Raw genomic sequence first — 20,243 nt, 5'->3', positions numbered from 1 at the left:
TCTCCTTCCGTGGCCTCCAACTGTTCTTAAACGCAAGTAAAACTAAATGCATGCTATTCAATCGATCACTGCCCGCACCTGCTCGCCCGTCCAGCATCACTACTCTGGACGGCTCTGACTTAGAATACGTGGACAACTACAAATACCTGGGTGTCTGGTTAGACTGTAAACTCTCCTTCCAGACTCACATTAAGCATCTCCAATCCAAAATTAAATCTAGAATCGGCTTCCTATATCGCAACAAAGCATCCTTCACTCATGCTGCCAAACATACCCTCGTAAAACTGACCATCCTACCGATCCTCGACTTCGGTGATGTCATCTATAAAATAGCCTCCAACACTCTACTCAACAAGATGGATGCAGTCCATCACAGTGCCATCCGTTTTGTCACCAAAGCCCCATACACTACCCACCATTGCGACCTGTACGCTCGTTGGTTGGCCCTCGCTTCTTACTTGTCGCCAAACCCACTGGCTACAGGTTATCTTCAAGTCTCTGCTAGGTAAAGCCCTGCCTTATTATCTCAGCTCACTGATCACCATAGCAGCACCCACTCGTAGCACGCGCTCCAGCAGGTATATCTCACTGGTCACCCCCATAGCCAATTCCTCCTTTGGTCGTCTTTCCTTCCAATCCTCTGCTGCCCATGACTGGAACGAATTGCAAAAATCTCTGAAGCTGGAGACTCACATCTCCCTTACTAGCTTTAAGCACCAGCTGTCAGAGGAGCTTACAGATCACTGCAGCTGTACATAGCCCATCTGTAAACAGCCCATCTATCTACCTACCTCATCCCCATACTGGTATTTATTTATTTTGCTCGTTTGCACCCCAGTATCTCTACCTGCACATTCACCTTCTGCCGATCTACCATTCCAGTGTTTAATTGCTATATTGTAATTACTTCGCCACCATGGCCTTTATTTATTATTTATTTCCTTAACTTACCTCATTTGCACTCACTGTATATAGAATTTTTGTTTTCTTTTGTTCTACTGTATTATTGACTATGTTTTGTTTATTCCATGTGTAACTCTGTGTTGTTGTATGTGTCGAATTGCTATACTTTATCTTGGCCACGTCGCAGTTGCAAATGAGAACTTGTTCTCAACTAGCCTACCTGGTTAAATAAAAGTGAAATTAAAAAATGAAAATAAAAAGTAGTGCACTACATAGGGGATAGCGTGCCATTTGGGACAAAACACTACACTGGTAAGCAGAATGAATAGACAGAAAAGAGCTAATAGTATTTCTTAGGGATGCAAAATTAACTTTCCCAAAATACACAGGAGTATTCCAACCAGGATTTCTGGAAAACCTGGGAATTTGGGGAAAATTGCCCGAATTTTGCAACCCAGTCTTTCCAAACATTGGGAGTGTCTAGAAATCAACAGTACCGTGAAATACTGCTCTGCCTCCAGCTGGTCCTTCAACTCCTTCAGCTGTCCTTCAGCCTCCTGTCTCTCCCTGTGATTGGGCAAAATCACTGTCAATCACTACCATGTCAAATCACATGTCAATCTGAAACAACTGACATACACAACTCCCACCACTTAGGGTATGGGAAAGACAATCATGATATCTAACATCCATTGGTCATCACATCCTCTCTCTCACACACTTATGTCCAAGCCAGCTGCCCGTGTGTGTGTGTGTATCCCACTCTACCTGCGTAGCTCATGGTTCTGTTTCTCCAGGCTCTGCTTCATGTCTAGCAGGTGGTTGAGCTCCTGCTTCAGCTGCTTCTCTGAGGAGCGCAGGGCGGTCAACTGCTGGGTCTGGGCCTTCAGGTCGTTCTGGCTCAGCCTGCGCTTCTGCTCCTCCTGCTCCATGCCCAGGCTCAGGTTCTTCACCTAGAGGTGGAAGGAGGGAGGGGGAGGTGAGAGAGAAAAATAAAGAGGGAGAGAGAGAGCAAGATGGCGAGGTTAGTCAGGGTAAAGAGAGCACCAAGACTTACAGCTAACAGCCAAAATAAGTAAATGAGGGATACAAAGTATACTGAAAGCCGGTGCTTCCACACAGGTGAGGTTCCCGAGTTCATTAAGCAATTAACATCCCATCATGCTTAGGGTCATGTATAAAAATGCTGGGCAGGCCATTATTTTGGTTGCTATGGCTATGTCCCCATAGGATGACAATGCCCCCATCCACAGGGCACGAGTGGTCACTGAATGCTTTGATGAGCACGAAAACGATGTAAACCATATGCCATGATCTCAAACCAATAGAACACATAGCCCACCTATAATTTAGCCCAAACAACTACCTCTTTCCCTACTGTATTTATTTTATGTTATTTATTTATTTTGCTCCTTTATTTTATTTTATACCCCATTATTTTTATTTCTACTTTGCACATTCTTCCATTGCAAATCTACCATTCCAATGTTTTACTTGCTATATTGTATTTACTTTGCCACCATGGACTTTTTTTGCCTTTACCTCCCTTATCTCACCTCATTTGCTCACATCGTATATAGACTTGTTTCTACTGTATTATTGACTGTATGTTTGTTTTACTCCATGTGTAACTCTGTGTTGTTGTTTGTGTCGAACTGCTTTGCTTTATTTTGGCCAGATCGCAATTGTAAATGAGAACTTGTTCTCAACTTGCCTACCTGGTTAAATAAAGGTGAAAAAAAATAAAACTTATGGGGGAATCTGGAGTGGCGACTGAGACAGCGTTTTCCACCACCAACAACAAAACACCAAATGGTGGAATTTCTTGTGGAAGAATGGAGCATTCCTCCAATAGATTTCCAGACACTTGTAGAATCTATGCCAAGGTGCATTGAAGATAGTGGTCCAAAACCCTATTAAAACACTATGTTGGTTTTCCCTTTATATTGGCTGGTTCCTGTATGTTTGCAGCTGATGAAACAGAGAGAAGTCTTCACGAAACACAATCTTTACACACTCTCTCGCACATTCAACTCCTTACACACACACACAAACACAAGGTATGTACACACACACAGGGCAAGTACAGACACACACACAGAAACACACACCTCCTCGGCGAGTTTGTCCTTGTGCGTGTTCAGCTCATCCACTTTGTGCTGGGCCTGCTTGTAGTCACGGTCCAGCATGGAGTGTTCCTTCTCCAGCTGCAGCAGTCTGGACTCCAACTGCAGCTTGGAGCTCCGCTCCTCCTGCAGCGTCCGCTCCATCCCTGACAAACACAAGGAGACAATGCTACCATAACTATTAGAATAATAGACAATTGTATAATGTGGTCCATTAGCCAACACCTTTATCCAAACGGTCATTATTGACTCAGTAGTTTCTTGACCTCTCTTTTTCCCCCCACATACATTTTTCTCTAATATGCTCCATTTCTATCCACCCCAGGTTGCTGGATCGAATCCCTGAGCTGACAAGGTAAAAATCTGTAGTTCTGCCCCTGAGCAAGGCAGTTAACCCACTGTTCCCCGGGCGCCGAAAGACACGGATGTCGATTAAGGCAGCCCCTCGCACCTCTCTGATTCAGAGGGGTTGGGTTAAATGCTGAAGACACATTTCATTTGAAGGCATTCTGTTGTACAACTGACTAGGCATCCCATTTCCCCCAATCACCTCTCCTTTTTCTTCCTCCCTCTCACCTTTCAGGGCCTCAGACTTGGCCTCCTCAATGGACTTATAGACCTGGTTCTTGTCAGCAAGGCGTGTCTTGGTGGCCTTGTGCTCGGCCTCCTCTATGTCAAAACTCTGTTGCAACGACTTGAGCTTGAACGTCAGGTCAATCTCCTGGTTGCTCTTCTCCTAATGGGCCCAACCAGAGGTCAAAGGTCAGCTGTGTGTTTGTTAATTTGTGGCTGTAATCTGTGTACATCCACAGGACAAAGAGAGGACATCCGCCCCTGTGAGACCTGAGAGGATTTGAGATGATTAAAGAAATAGAAGATATTTCTCCCTCTCTTACAGGGACATTTTTATCACGTTGCTCACACCTATCCAATCCTCTCAGATCTCCACAAGAAAGGGGGAGGGACTAGAGGTCGATTTGGGCTTGGGAAATTCCCATGGAGCCAGAGTGCCATCTACATTAAGTCTTACCAGTGGGGTGGAGGGTTGTGTTCATCATGGCACATTTAAAAAAAACAACACTTGTTTTAGTCAATTTTCTTCCATTTGGTGTCTAATGAACACCACCCAAGCCTCTTACCTTCTCCATGTCAGTGAGTCTCTGCTGAAGCTGCCTCTTCTCTGTCTGTGTTCCAGAGAGAGAACCCTTCACCTGCTTCACCTCCTCTTCCAGACACTGGATATGTCCTGACAGAGAGAAAATAAGATGGAGAATGAGAGTGTGTGGAATATAGAAAGGGAAAAAGAAGTAGAGACACATAGTATAGAGGTAGAGACACATAGTATAGAGGTAGAGGCACATTAGTATAGAGGTAGAGACACATTAGTAGAGACACATTGGTATAGAGGTAGAGACACATTAGTATAGAGGTAGAGACATTGGTAGAGGTAGAGGCATTAGTGTAGAGGCATTAGTATAGAGGTAGAGGCATTAGTATAGAGGTAGAGACATTGGTAGAGGTAGAGGCATTAGTGTAGAGGCATTAGTATAGAGGCATTAGTATAGAGGTAAAGGCATTGGTATAGAGGTAGAGGCACATTAGTATAGAGGTAGAGACACATTAGTATAGAGGTAGAGACACATTAGTATAGAGGTAGAGACACATTAGTATAGCGGTAGAGACACATTAGTATAGAGGTAGAGACACATTAGTATAGAGGTAGAGACACATTAGTATAGCGGTAGAGACACATTAGTATAGCGGTAGAGACACATTAGTATAGCGGTAGAGACACATTAGTATAGCGGTAGAGACACATTAGTATAGAGGTAGAGACATTGGTAGAGGTAGAGGCATTAGTGTAGAGGCATTAGTATAGAGGCATTAGTATAGAGGTAAAGGCATTGGTATAGAGGTAGAGACACATTAGTATAGAGGTAGAGACACATTAGTATAGCGGTAGAGACACATTAGTATAGCGGTAGAGACACATTAGTATAGAGGTAGAGACACATTAGTATAGAGGTAGAGACACATTAGTATAGCGGTAGAGACACATTAGTATAGCGGTAGAGACACATTAGTATAGAGGTAGAGACACATTAGTAGAGACACATTAGTATAGAGGTAGAGACACATTAGTATAGAGGTAGAGACACATTAGTATAGCGGTAGAGACACATTCGTATAGTGGTAGAGACACATTAGTATAGCGGTAGAGACACATTAGTATAGAGGTAGAGACACATTAGTATAGAGGTAGAGACACATTAGTAGAGACACATTAGTATAGAGGTAGAGACACATTAGTATAGAGGTAGAGACACATTCGTATAGTGGTAGAGACACATTAGTATAGCGGTAGAGACACATTAGTATAGAGGTAGAGGCATTAGTGTAGAGGCATTAGTATAGAGGCATTAGTATAGAGGTAAAGGCATTAGTATAGAGGTAGAGACACAATAGTATAGAGGTAGAGGCACATTAGTATAGAGGTAGAGACACATTAGTATAGAGGTAGAGGCACATTAGTATAGAGGTAGAGATATCTATGAGGGCATCAAGCTAAGGAGAACACACACGGGTTCAGTCAAGGCTTCACACAGAGTACTAGGAGACATTACATCATCTACCTGTATTCACTCATTCCCTTCTTAAATGTGTAAAAATAACATCTGTCAATGTTTATTTTCCTTGTTGCTCCTGACTCCACCCAAGTGGAGACTTTGAAAGAGGGAAAACTATGAGACATCACAGCAAACAAAATCACTTGCCTGTTCCAAACTGTCCTGTCTGAACTGAATGGACGCAATGACCAATGTCCCAAAGTTTCCAAAACACAGGGTCTCTGTAAGAGTGACGTAGTCTCAGGCAGACCTGGGTCCTAGCTGTGCTTGGTTGAGCTTGCCTGGCACAATATAACTAATGAAATGGTTCCTAAAGTGAAAATCCTGCCCCTCTGGCACTCATGTCAATATGGAACCAATGGAATGGTTACAAATGTGCAAACTCACCCTGCAGGTCAACTATAATCTCTGTCCCCAGACAGCGGTCCCTCCTCTCAGCCTCCAGGTCGGCCTGAAGGCCCATCAGCTGCTGCTCCAGGCCCATCTTGGCGTTCTCCAGCTGGGTGCACTTGTCCACCAGCTCCCTGAGGCTGAGCTCCAGGGCCTGGGCATGCTTCTGGGCCTCCACCTGGCTCCTCCGCAGACGCCCCGCCGCCTCCTGCTCCTCTGCCAGCACGGCTGTCGCCTCATCCAGCTGAGAAGGAAGAGATGTGGTGGTGGGGTGGTTGGAGTTTTATCTTTATTAGTCAATTCAGGAGTGCAGAATTGGTGTCGAGTGAGCGAGAGCGCGACAGAGAAGGTAGGTAGAGAGATGGACTGTTCTGCCTCACCTGTCTCTGCAGGTGGATGTTCTTGTCACTGGACATCTGAGAGGTCTGGTTCCTCCTCTTCAGCTCTTCCAGCTGGTCCCGCAGGCTGTTCACTAGACAAGGACAATCAGGTGGACAGATCAATCAGTGTATCTGTGTTTAGGAGAGTGTGAACGTGTACAGGTGACATAATAGATGGCCAGGAGGATTTGTTATGGAACCCCGAGGCAGCCGCTACTCTTCCTGTAAAGGTAAAGGTAACTGGAGTGTGTGTAGGGACAAAATCCTAACTTAATTGCTGAATTAGCCCTTACACCCTAGGCACTATAGATCTGAGAGGATTGGACAGATCTAAGCATTATGGTAAATCGATTCACATTGCCTTCTGATTGGCTGGGTGGAGAATGATGTCACGGTGTTGCTTCCACCTAGCCAATCCTCTCAGATGTAAAGGAGTGGCTGGGCAATAGGGGCTGGGCAATAGGGGCTGGGCAGTAGGGGCTGGGCAGTAGGGGCCGGGGATCGATTTGGGATTCAGCAACTGTTTCATTGACATAATGTTGAGATAATTAGATAATGTTCCATACATAGGCGTAGCATCCATTGAAAGGGCTTGGTACCTCTAACCCAGGTTTCCCAAACTCTGTCCTTGGGACCTCAGAGGGTGCAGACTTATTTTTTTGCACTAGCACAACACAGCTGATTAAAATAATCAAGTAATCATCAAGCTTTGATCATTTGAATTAGCTGTGTAGCGTTAGGGCAAAAAACCAAACCGTGCCCCCCGTCGGGTCCCGAGGACATAGTTTGGGAAACCCTGCTAACCCTTGAATGGGGAGATCTGTTCAATGGATTCTACTTCTATGGTTCCATGTGTATGCGTCACACAGCCTGGGCTTACAGTCGTTCTCCAGGCAGCGTTTCCTGTCCGCCTCCAGCTCCACTTTGCGGAGGTTCTCTGCACTCTGGTACTGCAGCAGGGCCCTCTCTCTCTCCAGCTGCCTCAGAGAAGACTCCACTCTCTGCCTGCTGCTCATCTACAGGGACAGGGAAGGGTTCATGTGTGATGTGCCAAAACATTACTGACCAACTCTACATACTGCACATCACCCAGTCTCACCTCTTCCTCCAGTTCTTTAACCAGCTTCTCTAGATGACTAGTGGTAGTCCTGGGGAGAGAGGAACATGTGGGAGTAAGTAAGTGTGTGTGTGTGTGTGTGTGTGTGTGTGTGTGTGTTCTGAGGTGAGCCCTACTTGTATTTGTTTTCCAGGTGGTCTTTGGCCTGCATCTCATGGTTGAGCTGCTCCTCAAGACAATGGAGCTTCTTCCGCAGCTGATCTGACTGAAGAAGACAGGGAAGGAGAGTTAACAGGTACACACACTAACATGGAGCTCACCAGATGGAGCTCATACACTCAGGTATCAACATGTCTGTCAGTTCTGTCTGGTAATCACACAGCACTGAGTTCTGTCTGGTAATCACACAGCACTGAGTTCTGTCAGTTCGGTCTGGTAATCACACAGAGCTGAGTTCTGTCTGGTAATCACGCAGAGCTGAGTTCTGTCAGTCTGACAGTTCTGTCTGGTAATCACACAGTGCTGAGTTCTGTCAGTCTGACAGTTCTGTCTGGTAATCACACAGAGCTGAGTTCTGTCTGTTCTGCCTGGTAATCACACAGCTCTGGGTTCCGTCAGTTCTGTCTGGTAATCACACAGCGCTGAGTTCTGTCTGGTAATCACACAGTGCTGAGTTCTGTCAGTCTGTCAGTTCTGTCTGGTAATCACACAGCGCTGAGTTCTGTCAGTTATGTCTGGTAATCACACAGCTCTGGGTTTTGTCAGTTCTGTCTGGTAATCACACAGAGCTGAGATCTGTCAGTTGTTGTATGTCTGTCAGATAGAATTCTATTGCGTCGGTCTGATAATTGAGGGTGCGTTCGTAAATTCGCTCGGGCTATTTCAGAGCACTCTCGTCTGAGTGTGCCAGAGAGCAGAGTAACTTACGAATTGACAAACACTCAACACCTGTTGAATATGGCCGGTATCGGTAAACGTCAGCAAAGAAGCGTAATTAAATTGTTGCCAGCAGCACAGTTACAGTCACCAACACTCTGGATAACATGAAAACTGCCTAAACAGCTCTGCTAGGGGGAGTAAAATGGTCAGAGTGAGGCGTTCTCTCATTTGTGTCTGGATGTAGCTAGTAAGCTAGCCAACTTTTGCCAGTTAGCTTGGGTGTTTGACTGCTGTTGTGAGGCCAGAACGCTGGGATCAACCCTACTCCTCAGCCAGAGTGTCCAGTGTGCGCTCTGAATGCTCCGAGAATGAAACACTCTGAATTTACGAACGGACAATCTGACAACCCTCTAAGTTTAAGAACGCCCAGAGGGCACTCTGGCACTCCAGATTCTATTTACAAACACATGCTGAGTATGTCTGAGTGTTCTATTCAATCAGTCTAAGAATTATGTCTGTCTATGCGAGTGTTCTATTTCACTGGTTAGTCTTCAGAGCTACTCAAATGTCGTCTCAGGCCATCTGAGTACACATCTTCCCCTCTGCTCCCAGCTGTGCTTTAAAAACAAGCAAACAAACCCAAACACATGTACGTATGCAACGATTCAACAACCTACCTCTCCTTTGATGCTGTCCTGTTTTTCCTCACAGTTATCCACACAGTCCTTAGATTCCTCCACAGAGATCACTTTATTCACACTTCTTAGCAATCTGGTAGAGGAGGAGGGAGAGGGAGGAGAGAGGACATGGGTCTTTAAACTGGCTTTACCTGAGGTGCCCTACCACACCATGCCAACCTCCATGCCAGTGTCCCGCCCCATAACACATCCCGGCCCAACCCAGAACCCACCCACTTCAGACTCCAGCGCTACAATCCCCATTCACTGATCGTGATCATAAGATCAGACTTTTATCCGCATGGATTTTCTAGAAGGGCTATTGGAACAAGGAGGCAGTGTAAAGCAGGAACAGACGCAGAGTGTACGACTGGCTTAAAACGGTTTTACAGTTCTACACATATGAAACACAATCTCTCCCTCCATCCCTCCCTCTCCCTTCCTCCATCCATCCCTCTCCCTCCCTCCCTCCATCCCTCTCCCTCCATCCCTCTCCCTCCCTCCCCTCCCTCCCTCCATCCCTCTCCATCCCTCCCCTCCCTCCATCCCTCTCCCTCCCTCTACCTCCATCCCTCTCCCTCCTCTCCCTTCCATCCCTCTCCCTCCTCTCCCTCCCTCCCTCCATCCCTCTCCCTCCCTCCCTCCCTCTCCCTCCCTCCATCCATCCCTCTCCCTCCATCCATCCCTCCATCCCTCTCCATCCTCTCCCTCCCTCCCTCCCCCCCTCCATCCCTCTCCCTCCCTCCCTCCATCCCTCTCCCTCCCTCCATCCCTCCCTCCCTCCATCCCTCTCCCTCCATCCCTCTCCCTCCTCTCCCTCCCCTCCCTCCATCCTCTCCCTCCCTCTCCCTCCCTCCATCCCTCTCCCTTCCTCCCTCCATCCCTCTCCCTTCCTCCCTCCATCCCTCTCCATCCTCTCCCTCCCTCCCTCCCTCCCTCCATCCCTCTCCCTCCCCTCCCTCCATCCTCTCCCTCCCTCCATCCATCCCTCTCCCTCCCTCCCTCCCTCCATCCCTCTCCCTCCCCTCCCTCCATCCTCTCCCTCCCTCCATCCATCCCTCTCCCTCCCTCCCTCCCTCCATCCCTCTCCCCCTCCATCCCTCTCCCTCCCTCCATCCCTCCCTCCCTCTCCCTCCCTCCCTCCATCCCTCTCCATCCATCCCCTCCCTCCCTCCCTCCCTCTCTAGTTACAGGCAGAGCTGACTAAGCACATTTCCTGCAGAGCACAGAGAACCTTAAAAAACCAAATACCCTAGTGAATAAAGACAGACCATTAACAAAAAAAATTACTTAAAACATACAGCACATAGATTCAAATTCATTCCAATTTAAATGTAGTAAACCAAACATGATTCCTGGATAATTGGCTAGCTTGCTGAAGCTAAATATAACAATAATATAACTATATACAGACACTGTATAGATGCCAAACTTCACTCTTAGTATAGATAGAAAACAATTAGCCTTACTGGTCTTCCTTGAAGTAGGTGAAACCCACAAATGGCAGCTGGTTGCCCACAAAGGCCTTTGGTGTGGGAAAGGTCTCCACGTCACCTTTTTCATCCTCAATCTCGTCAAAGTTACTGGTGTCTATGTCACTGCTCAACTCCGGCACTACTGGGGCCACGGCTGAACGAGGGACAGGCAGAGAGTGAGAGAGGAATGCAGAGCGGGAGAAGCAGAGGAGGTAGAGAGGTGACAGAGAGGGAGGAGAGAGGCAAAGTGAGAGAGAGATTCAGTCAGAAAGAAGCAAAGAGTGTGAGAGAGCGAGCGAGAGAACAGGAAAAGGTGGAAATAGTGTGGGTTTGGGCAGAGGAAGGAGACAGATGGTTAAAATGTCTAAAATTAATCAAATCAGAGATAACCGTTGGCTCCTCCAATTCTCAATAAGATATCATTTTTAGACTATACTGTGATGTTCTAGGTGTGTGTAGTCTATAGTACACCGAGCCGCCCTGGGCACAGGCGGTAGGAGCGAGCTGGCGTGGGGCGGACTCCAAACCCACCACTCCTCTCTCCCCCTACAGTGCCCTCTTTGTGCCCCAACACACACTGTTGCCTTTCACACACCTAAACACACTCTAGGAGAGAGAGAACTAACTCCCCTTCTGCTCTTTTAAAGGCCTCCATCTGTACAGTAGGCGGACAGAAATGTGTCAAGGGGCCAGGAGGCGAAAGCTGAGACGAGCCCAGTTGCTCGACAACCTATAAAGATGTCACTACTGGCTAGGGAACTAAGTGGCCATGTTGGATCTTATTTCTTCAACAGGATCCATTCTGGCTCCAGGCAAAGAGAACCAAGTCAAGACAGCACCCTCAGTAGGGAGAGATCAATAGATGGTGGACAAATGGGAGAGAGAGAAAAATGAGAAAGTGAGCAATAAAAGAGGGAATGAAAGAAAAAGAAAAAGCGAAAAGCAACAGCTGTGCGGTGAGACTGGAGAGAGACAGACACGGTCCCAGCTCCCGGGAGCCAATTGCGGCATGGCTTTCCCAGCATGCTCCTGATAGCGGGTAGGCTAATGACAGGCAGCTGTGGCCACAGTAAGAGTTGAGAGAGGAGGGAGCGACCGCCCTCAAATCTGATCTGGGGCTGGTGCAGTGGTTCTGGGGTGCCCCTCTTATTACTCCTGCAAGCACATAGGGGGCTATCTCTGTCCCCTCCCTTGCTCCATCATTGGACAGGGTGCTTACTAGCACACACAGGCTGTGTCCCAAATGTCACTCCATTCCCTATATAGGGCACTCTACCTTTGACCAGGGCCAATAAGGAATCCCATAGTGCACTACTTTTGACCAGAGCACTATGTAGGGAATAGAGTGCCATTTGATAGGCAGACCCAGTCTCCCACATCCAAGAGTTTTACAGCTTTATTTCAGGCAACAGTCAGAAATGGGGCTTCAGCATGCTAGCTAACGAGCAGACTAGAGAGTGACGCTGCCTTCCCATTCTCCACCCTTATCCACCTGCAAACTTCCTCCCATTGTTTTGGCAATGGTGGAAACTTTCCCCAGCCAATGCTTACACAAATCTGCACTTTTAAATCCATGATGGATTCATATAGTAAGTGCTATAGTAACGGGAGACAATGGGCTGACTATAGCATGGGGGAACCCATTAGAACACTGTTACTATAGCGTGGGGGAACCCAACAGAAGAACACTGATACTATAGTGTGGGGGAACCCAACAGAAGAACACTGATACTATAGCGTGGGGGAACCCAACAGAAGAACACTGATACTATAGCGTGGGGGAACCCAACAGAAGAACACTGATACTATAGCGTGGGGGAACCCAACAGAAGAACACTGATACTATAGCGTGGGGGAACCCAACAGAAGAACACTGATACTATAGCGTGGGGGAACCCAACAGAAGAACACTGATACTATAGCGTGGGGGAACCCAACAGAAGAACACTGATACTATAGCGTGGGGGAACCCAACAGAAGAACACTGATACTATAGCGTGGGGGAACCCAATAGAAGAACACTGATACTATAGGGTGGGGGAACCCATTAGAACACTGATACTATAGGGTGGGGGAACCCATTAGAACACTGATACTATAGCGTGGGGGAACCCAATAGAAGAACACTGATACTATAGCGTGGGGGAACCCATTAGAACACTGATACTATAGCGTGGGAGAACCCATTAGAACACTGATACTATAGTGTGGGGGAACCCAACAGAAGAACACTGATACTATAGCGTGAGCAAACCCAACAGAAGAACACTGATACTATAGCGTGAGGGAACCCATTAGAACACTGATACTATAGCGTGGGGGAACCCAATAGAAGAACACTGATACTATAGCGTGAGGGAACCCATTAGAACACTGATACTATAGCGTGAGGGAACCCATTAGAACACTGATACTATAGCGTGGGGGAACCCATTAGAACACTGATACTATAGCGTGAGGGAACCCATTAGAACACTGATACTATAGCGTGGGGGAACCCAACAGAAGAACACTGATACTATAGCGTGGGAGAACCCAACAGAACACTGATACTATAGCGTGGGGGAACCCAACAGAAGAACACTGATACTATAGTGTGGGGGAACCCAATAGAAGAACACTGATACTATAGCGTGGGAGAACCCAACAGAACACTGATACTATAGCGTGGGGGAACCCAACAGAAGAACACTGATACTATAGCGTGGGAGAACCCATTAGAACACTGATACTATAGTGTGGGGGAACCCAACAGAAGAACACTGATACTATAGTGTGGGAGAACCCAACAGAACACTGATACTATAGCGTGAGCAAACCCAACAGAAGAACACTGATACTATAGCGTGAGGAAACCCATTAGAACACTGATACTATAGCGTGGGGGAACCCAATAGAAGAACACTGATACTATAGCGTGGGGGAACCCAATAGAAGAACACTGATACTATAGCGTGAGGGAACCCATTAGAACACTGATACTATAGCGTGAGGGAACCCATTAGAACACTGATACTATAGCGTGAGGGAACCCAATAGAAGAACACTTCGTGCTCAGTCCCCTCCTTTACTCCCCATTCACTCATGACTGCACGACCAGGCACGACTCCAACACCATCATTAAGTTTGCTGATGACACAACAGGTGTAGGCCTGATCACTGATAACGACGAGACAGCCTATAGGGAGGTCAGAGACCTGGCCGTGTGGTGCCAGGACAACAACCTCTCCCTCAACGTGATCAAGACAAACAAGGTGATTGTGGACTACAGGAAAAAGAGGACTGAGCCCTCCACCATTCTCATCGACGGGGCTGTAGTGGAACAGGTTGAGAGCGTCAAGTTTCTAGGTGTCCACATCGCCAACAAACTTACACCGTCCAAGCACACCAAGACAGTCGTGAAGAGGGCACGACAAAACCTATTCCCCCTCAGGAGACTGAAAATATTTAGCATGGACCCTCAGATCCTCAAAAGGTTCTACAGCTGCACCATCGAGAGCATCCTGACTGGTTGCATCACTGCTTGGTATGGCAACTGCTCGGCCTTCCGACCGCAAGGCACTACAGAGGGTAGTGCGAACGGCCCAGTACATCACTGGGGACAAGCTTCCTGCCATCCAGGACCTCTATACCAGGCGGTGTCAGAGGAAGGCCCTAAAAATTGCCAAAGACTCCAGCCACCCTAGTCATAGACTGGTCTCTCTGCTATCGCACGGCAAGCGGTACCGGAGCGCCAGATCTAGGTCCAAGATGCTTCTAAACAGCTTCTACCCCCAAGCCATACAACTCCTGAACATCTAGTCAAATGGCTACCCAGTCTAGTTGCATTGTCCCCCCCCTTTCCAACGTTTCTCTGTGTGTGTGTGTGTGTGTGTGTGTGTGTGTGTGTGATCCCACCGTAGTACTTTCAATAGATTTGTCACATGATATCAAAATCAGTGAGGATGGAAGGATTGAGCAGCCCAAGTACATACTCCTCACCAAGCATGAATCTGTGTAGCATTACACAGTGTAGTATGCTGTAATGAGCGATTAGTAATAGTTCAGTATACATCAAGAGTAGGAGTGCTGATCCAGGATCTGTTTTCACTTTTAGATCACAATGAATAAGATAACATGGACAGCAGGAAAGAGCTGATCCTAGATCAGCATTCCTACTCTGAGACGAGTCATAGTGAACACACAGCCTCTGGCCATGCAGGGTTGTGCTGCAGTGCTGATGATAGACACGTGACTGTTCTGCTCAGTCTCTGCTGATAGAGTTGAGATTCAGGCTCCCTACATGGGAATGAACTGTAGTGTCAAGTCATGACAATAACAAGTTGGGTGATGGAGAGACAGATTGGGAAGGAGACAGAGAGACAGAGAGACAGAGAGAGAGGGGCAGACAGGCACACACACACACAAATAACCACACACACACAGTATGACTGAAGACATACACACACAAATACACACGGTTTGACTGAACACACACACTTACTCTCTTGGATGGTGTCGAAGGTCCACTGGTCGTTCGTGAAGAAGGGGTGTCTCTTGATCTCCTCCACGCCGTTCCTCCCCAGACGCACCTCCCTGTACATAGCCAATGGGACGGAGCGGTCAGAGAGCGGTCACTCACTCAAACGTGGAAATTGACCGCAACATGAACACAAAGCAAAGCGCCACTTTGCTCCACACAGCTGGAGTGACCACTAGCCCACTAGGCACTGACCACAGTCCACAGATTGGCCCGGCTGGACCGCCTCACGACCACTGCAGCGGTCAGTAACGGCCAGTAGAACAGTAAGAGTAATGATACGAGAGAATGTAGATCCAGGAAGTTACACAGGAGCAAAGTAGGGACCAGACTAGTCAACAACACTACTGACACACCACTACTATATCTACTGCTGCAATTCCCTCCCTCCTCTTCCCATCTGGCCTCCCTCCCTCTTCTGCCACAGGGTGCAGGGCCAGAGGGGTGCGGCAGTTTGGACTGCCACGTGTGGGACATTCCAGACTCAGCCAAAAGGAACAGAGCAAGGGAGGGGTGTGCCCCACTAGAAAACATGATGGGAGAGACCATGGCAGACACACAGAGCATGTCCCGAAGCTCAGAATACTGAGGTGAGAGTGAATATGAAAGAGCTATAGGGTAATACAGAAAGAGAAATATGGAGAGAGAGAGAGAGAGCATACCAAAACAACAAGAGGGCCGAATGCCAAAGAGAGAAAAACAGAAATGTGGGGAAAAAAGAGAGATGGGGAGGGACAGGATTAAGAGAGAGAGTTGACTGAGCTGGTGAGTAGAGAGAGAGTTGACTGACTGAGCTGGTGAGCTGGTGAGTAGAGAGAGAGTGGACTGACTAAGCTGGTGAGTAAGAGAGAGAGTTGACTGACTGAGCTGGTGAGTAGAGAGAGAGTTGATGGGACTGGTCCTTACTGACTGACTGACTGACTGAGCTGGTGAGTAGAGAGAGTTGGTGGGACTGGTCCTTACTGACTGAGCTGGTGAGTAGAGAGAGAGTTGGTGGGACTGGTCCTTACTGACTGAGCTGGTGAGTAAAGAGAGTTGATGGGACTGGTCCTTACAGACTGACTGACTGAGCTGGTGAGTAGAGAGAGAGAGTTGGTGGGACTGGTCCTTACTGACTGACTGAGCTGGTGAGTAGAGAGAGAGTTGGTGGGACTGGTCCTTACTGACTGATGGAGTGAGCTGGTGAGTCGAGAGAGTTGGTGGGACTGGTCCTTACTGACTGATGGAGTGAGCTGGTGATTAGAGAGAGAGTTGATGGGACTGGTCCTTACTGACTGACTGACTGACTGACTGAGCTGGTGAGTAGAGAGAGAGTTGATGGGACTGGTCCTTACTGACTGAGCTGGTGAGTAGAGAGAGTTGATGGGACTGGTCCTTACTGACTGACTGACTGACTGACTGACTGACTGACTGACTGACTGAGCTGGTGGGACTGGTCCTTACTGACTGATGGAGTGAGCTGGTGAGTAGAGAGAGAGTTTGTGGGACTGGTCCTTACTGACTGACTGACTGACTGACTGAGCTGGTGAGTAGAGAGAGTTGATGGGACTGGTCCTTACTGACTGAGCTGGTGAGTAGAGAGAGTTGATGGGACTGGTCCTTACTGACTGACTGACTTAGCTGGTGAGTAGAGAGAGAGAGAGTTGGTGGGACTGGTCCTTACTGACTGACTGACTGACTGACTGACTGACTGAGCTGGTGGGACTGGTCCTTACTGACTGATGGAGTGAGCTGGTGAGTAGAGAGAGAGTTTGTGGGACTGGTCCTTACTGACTGACTGACTGACTGACTGAGCTGGTGAGTAGAGAGAGTTGATGGGACTGGTCCTTACTGACTGAGCTGGTGAGTAGAGAGAGTTGATGGGACTGGTCCTTACTGACTGACTGAGCTGGTGAGTAAAGATAGTTGGTGGGACTGGTCCTTACTGACTGACTGAGCTGGTGAGTAAAGAGAGAGTTGGTGGGACTGGTCCTTACTGACTGACTGACTGACAGCTGGTGAGTAGAGAGAGTTGGTGGGACTGGTCCTTACTGACTGAACTGGTGAGTAGAGAGAGTTGGTGGGACTGGTCCTTACTGACTGAGCTGGTGAGTAGAGAGAGTTGGTGGGACTGGTCCTTACTGACTGACTGACTGACTGACAGCTGGTGAGTAGAGAGAGTTGGTGGGACTGGTCCTTACTGACTGAACTGGTGAGTAGAGAGAGTTGGTGGGACTGGTCCTTACTGACTGAACTGGTGAGTAGAGAGAGTTGGTGGGACTGGTCCTTACTGACTGAGCTGGTGAGTAGAGAGAGAGTTGGTGGGACTGGTCCTGACTGACTGAACTGGTGAGTAGAGAGAGAGTTGGTGGGACTGGTCCTGACTGACTGAACTGGTGAGTAGAGAGAGAGTTGGTGGGACTGGTCCTGACTGACTGAACTGGTGAGTAGAGAGAGAGTTGGTGGGACTGGTCCTTACTGACTGAGCTGGTGAGTAGAGAGAGAGAGAGAGTTGGTGGGACTGGTCCTTACTGACTGACTGAGCTGGTGAGTAGAGAGAGAGTTGGTGGGACTGGTCCTTACTGACTGATGGAGTGAGCTGGTGAGGGAGTCAGTGAACCACAGTGTGTAATGGTCCTGCTACACTATAGCCATCGGGCGTCCGGCATTGCCATCAGTGATCAGATGTTGAGGAAATTATTCATTTTGGTTGCATATGGCCTCAACTATACACCACTGGTTATTTAACTAACATTTATGAAGTTAAGAAGCTACAAGTACTAGCTAGCTTGCTAGCTACATTGACTAGCTAGGTTCACAATGTAAACAAAAGCAACTTGTGTAGTTAGAGGATAATTTAGTACAACCATCAGCAACAATTGAATGAACACAAAGCTATTGTACTTACACATAATGGATGAAAATGGTACAGTACAGTAGGGGCAAAGTACCAAAATGTCATACTGTAGTAAAAGTAGAGATACCTTAATAGAAAATGACTCAAGTAAAAGTGAAAGTCACCCAGTAAAATACTACTTGAGTAAGTCTAAAAGTATTAAAATATACTTAAGTATTAAAAGTATAAATCATTGCAAATTCCTTATATTAAGCAAATCAGACAGCACAATTATTATTTAATTTTTTATATATGGATATCCAGGGGCTTTTCTGTCCTGCTAGGCATTCAAAATGTAACGAGTACTTTTGGGTGTCAGGGAAAATGTATGGAGAAGAAAGTACATTATTTTCTTTAAGAATGTAGTGGAGTAAAAGTAACGTCACACTGAGACGACACTGATGGCAAAATCCATGGTGGAGCTGAGCAGTTAGCATGACAGAGGGGGAATAAGTATGAGTCAGTGTGTAGCAACGTTATTATAGTTGGGGTATAATATTCATTTTTATTTCTATTCATTTTTTTTTTTTTAAACAGTTGTTTCAGTTAGTTTTCAGACTTGATTTACCATTTTTTATTTCGTTTATTTGATTGAAAACATTTCTATTTCATTTTTATATGATTTATTTTCAGTGTTGTAGGCCTATATGTGTTGTAGGCCTATAAATTTGTTTTTGTGATGCCACTTCTTGCCACTGAGGGGCAGTAATACACAAGGTGATGGGCCAGGACCCTAGACTTGGATAGACATAACATCTCTATATCTCTCATGATGGCGTCTGTGAGAGTACGCGCAGTGCCATTAAGGCCATCTCCATCTTGGAAATAACTATCTGTCAAGACAATATACTAAATTGGCTGATCCCTCCTGATGACCCAGCTGTCATGACTCCAACCAGTTCATCAGGAGGCATCAGCCAATGAAGTTGGAAGTTCCGCTCAGTTGACTAAATCAAAATGGCGAAGGGCCTCAATGGCGCTGCCCATGCCAACACAGTCTTTAGGCCACTAGAGGACTCTGTACAACTCCATGGCCAGGATATAGGTTTGGTTAGGTTTAAATGATAAAACAATCCTAATACGACTTGGATTTAAAGGATAAGCGCCTGGACTGGTGGAAGAAACAAGGTGTAAGGAAACTCTTAACCATGTTTACATCAATCCAATGCTTTTTTATTTTCGTTAGTAGTAGATGTAAGAACAAAGTTTATCTGACAGAGAGAGAGAGGAAAACAACAACAAATGAAGTCATAGCACACGTGACCTGTTATGTTATGTAATATTAAAGATGCATCACTGACTACCCTCTTCAAATTGGGTTAATAAAAACATCAACAGCAGTAAAAACACAATACAACACTTCTTCAGAAATCCATCCGTTCACAGCCAGCCAGCGTGAGTGTGTGTGTGTTTCTGTTCAACCAAACGAGATTGTCTGCTGTATCTTCAAGAAGACCCAGCATTCCAGAGGAGGTGGTCCTTTGGTTTCTCAAGCCTGATGACAGGCTGAATATTCTCTCCACGAGCGCTTGGGATACAGGGGCAGAAACCAGACCCAGTGCCACAGGGCACAGCTTTGGATAAACAGCCATCCTTGCCTGACAGAACTGGAGAGGTGACTGTAAACATGCCCACCTTCACAGCAGACTGTGACCACAGACACAATGGTCAATGCAAGGAAGCTATATTTCTGATGAAATGTGGTCAAGATGGTTTCAATATGCTGGCATCTTTCAGGGATCCTGCTGCTCCACAGCTGCACTCTGATTTGCTGAAGTATAAGACTCTGCTTCCCTCATCAGTGGCTCCATCTATGTTGAACAAAGTGCCAGAGACCCACTTGGGTCATCAGGCAAGCTGCTGCAGGGGTTGGATTGAAGTTGGCTGCCAGAGGATTCAGTATGCATGCGAAGCGCTCCCACAGTGACTTCAGGAGGACCCGGGACAACTGTTTGGCAACAGTAGTTGACTGAAAGTGTGCCTCAAGGTAGAGAAGGCACGGCACCACATCAGACAGCGTCTGGCTGTCAGTTTGAAGCTGGTCAGCGTGGATTGCGAACGGCTCCAGCAACTTAACAAGCTGTTCTACCTTGGCCCAGTCCAGTCTGTGCTCACCCTGTTAGTTAGTGATACTGATGCACAAGCTAGGCCTATTTGAAACGTTGCCATCTACTGGCAGCCTTTACCCAACAGAGTCCGAAGCTTAAAAACCCATTCAAAATAAAACCCTTCAAAACCCCAACTGATTTTTAGAAGAAAAAAACTACAAATAATTTGTGGTTTTTATTTTACGTGGTTTTGCAGTCAAAGATAATAGTTTCAGTATAGTTTATTT

The 20,243-nt window shown here is 47.0% G+C and overlaps 1 protein-coding gene across 8 annotated transcripts in view; it reads right to left on the bottom strand.

Moving 5' to 3' along the window:
• LOC110529374 (rho-associated protein kinase 2) overlaps positions 1-20,243 on the bottom strand; it is a 72,710-nt gene that overhangs the window by 14,251 nt on the left and 38,216 nt on the right. For all 8 annotated transcript variants that reach the window (XR_005052775.2, XR_016497594.1, XM_036984757.2 and 5 more), the window contains exons 8-20: positions 14,998-15,089; positions 10,509-10,668; positions 9,040-9,133; positions 7,660-7,748; positions 7,526-7,574; positions 7,307-7,442; positions 6,427-6,518; positions 6,044-6,290; positions 4,169-4,275; positions 3,606-3,765; positions 3,015-3,175; positions 1,672-1,856; positions 1,401-1,470 (exon numbers count right to left, since the gene is read on the bottom strand). Coding sequence is in view for 6 of the 8 variants with exons in the window: in XM_036984757.2 (XP_036840652.2) it covers positions 1,401-1,470; positions 1,672-1,856; positions 3,015-3,175; positions 3,606-3,765; positions 4,169-4,275; positions 6,044-6,290; positions 6,427-6,518; positions 7,307-7,442; positions 7,526-7,574; positions 7,660-7,748; positions 9,040-9,133; positions 10,509-10,668; positions 14,998-15,089 (1,642 nt within the window). In the remaining 2 variants the exon portion in view is untranslated. The remainder of the gene's footprint in view (positions 1-1,400; positions 1,471-1,671; positions 1,857-3,014; positions 3,176-3,605; positions 3,766-4,168; positions 4,276-6,043; positions 6,291-6,426; positions 6,519-7,306; positions 7,443-7,525; positions 7,575-7,659; positions 7,749-9,039; positions 9,134-10,508; positions 10,669-14,997; positions 15,090-20,243) is intronic.

Source organism: Oncorhynchus mykiss, chromosome 8, assembly GCF_057628025.1.
Source record: "Oncorhynchus mykiss isolate SJ-2025 chromosome 8, ASM5762802v1, whole genome shotgun sequence".
Classification (NCBI taxonomy): Eukaryota; Metazoa; Chordata; class Actinopteri; order Salmoniformes; family Salmonidae; genus Oncorhynchus; species Oncorhynchus mykiss.
This window is presented reverse-complemented; position numbering and strand designations above follow the sequence as displayed.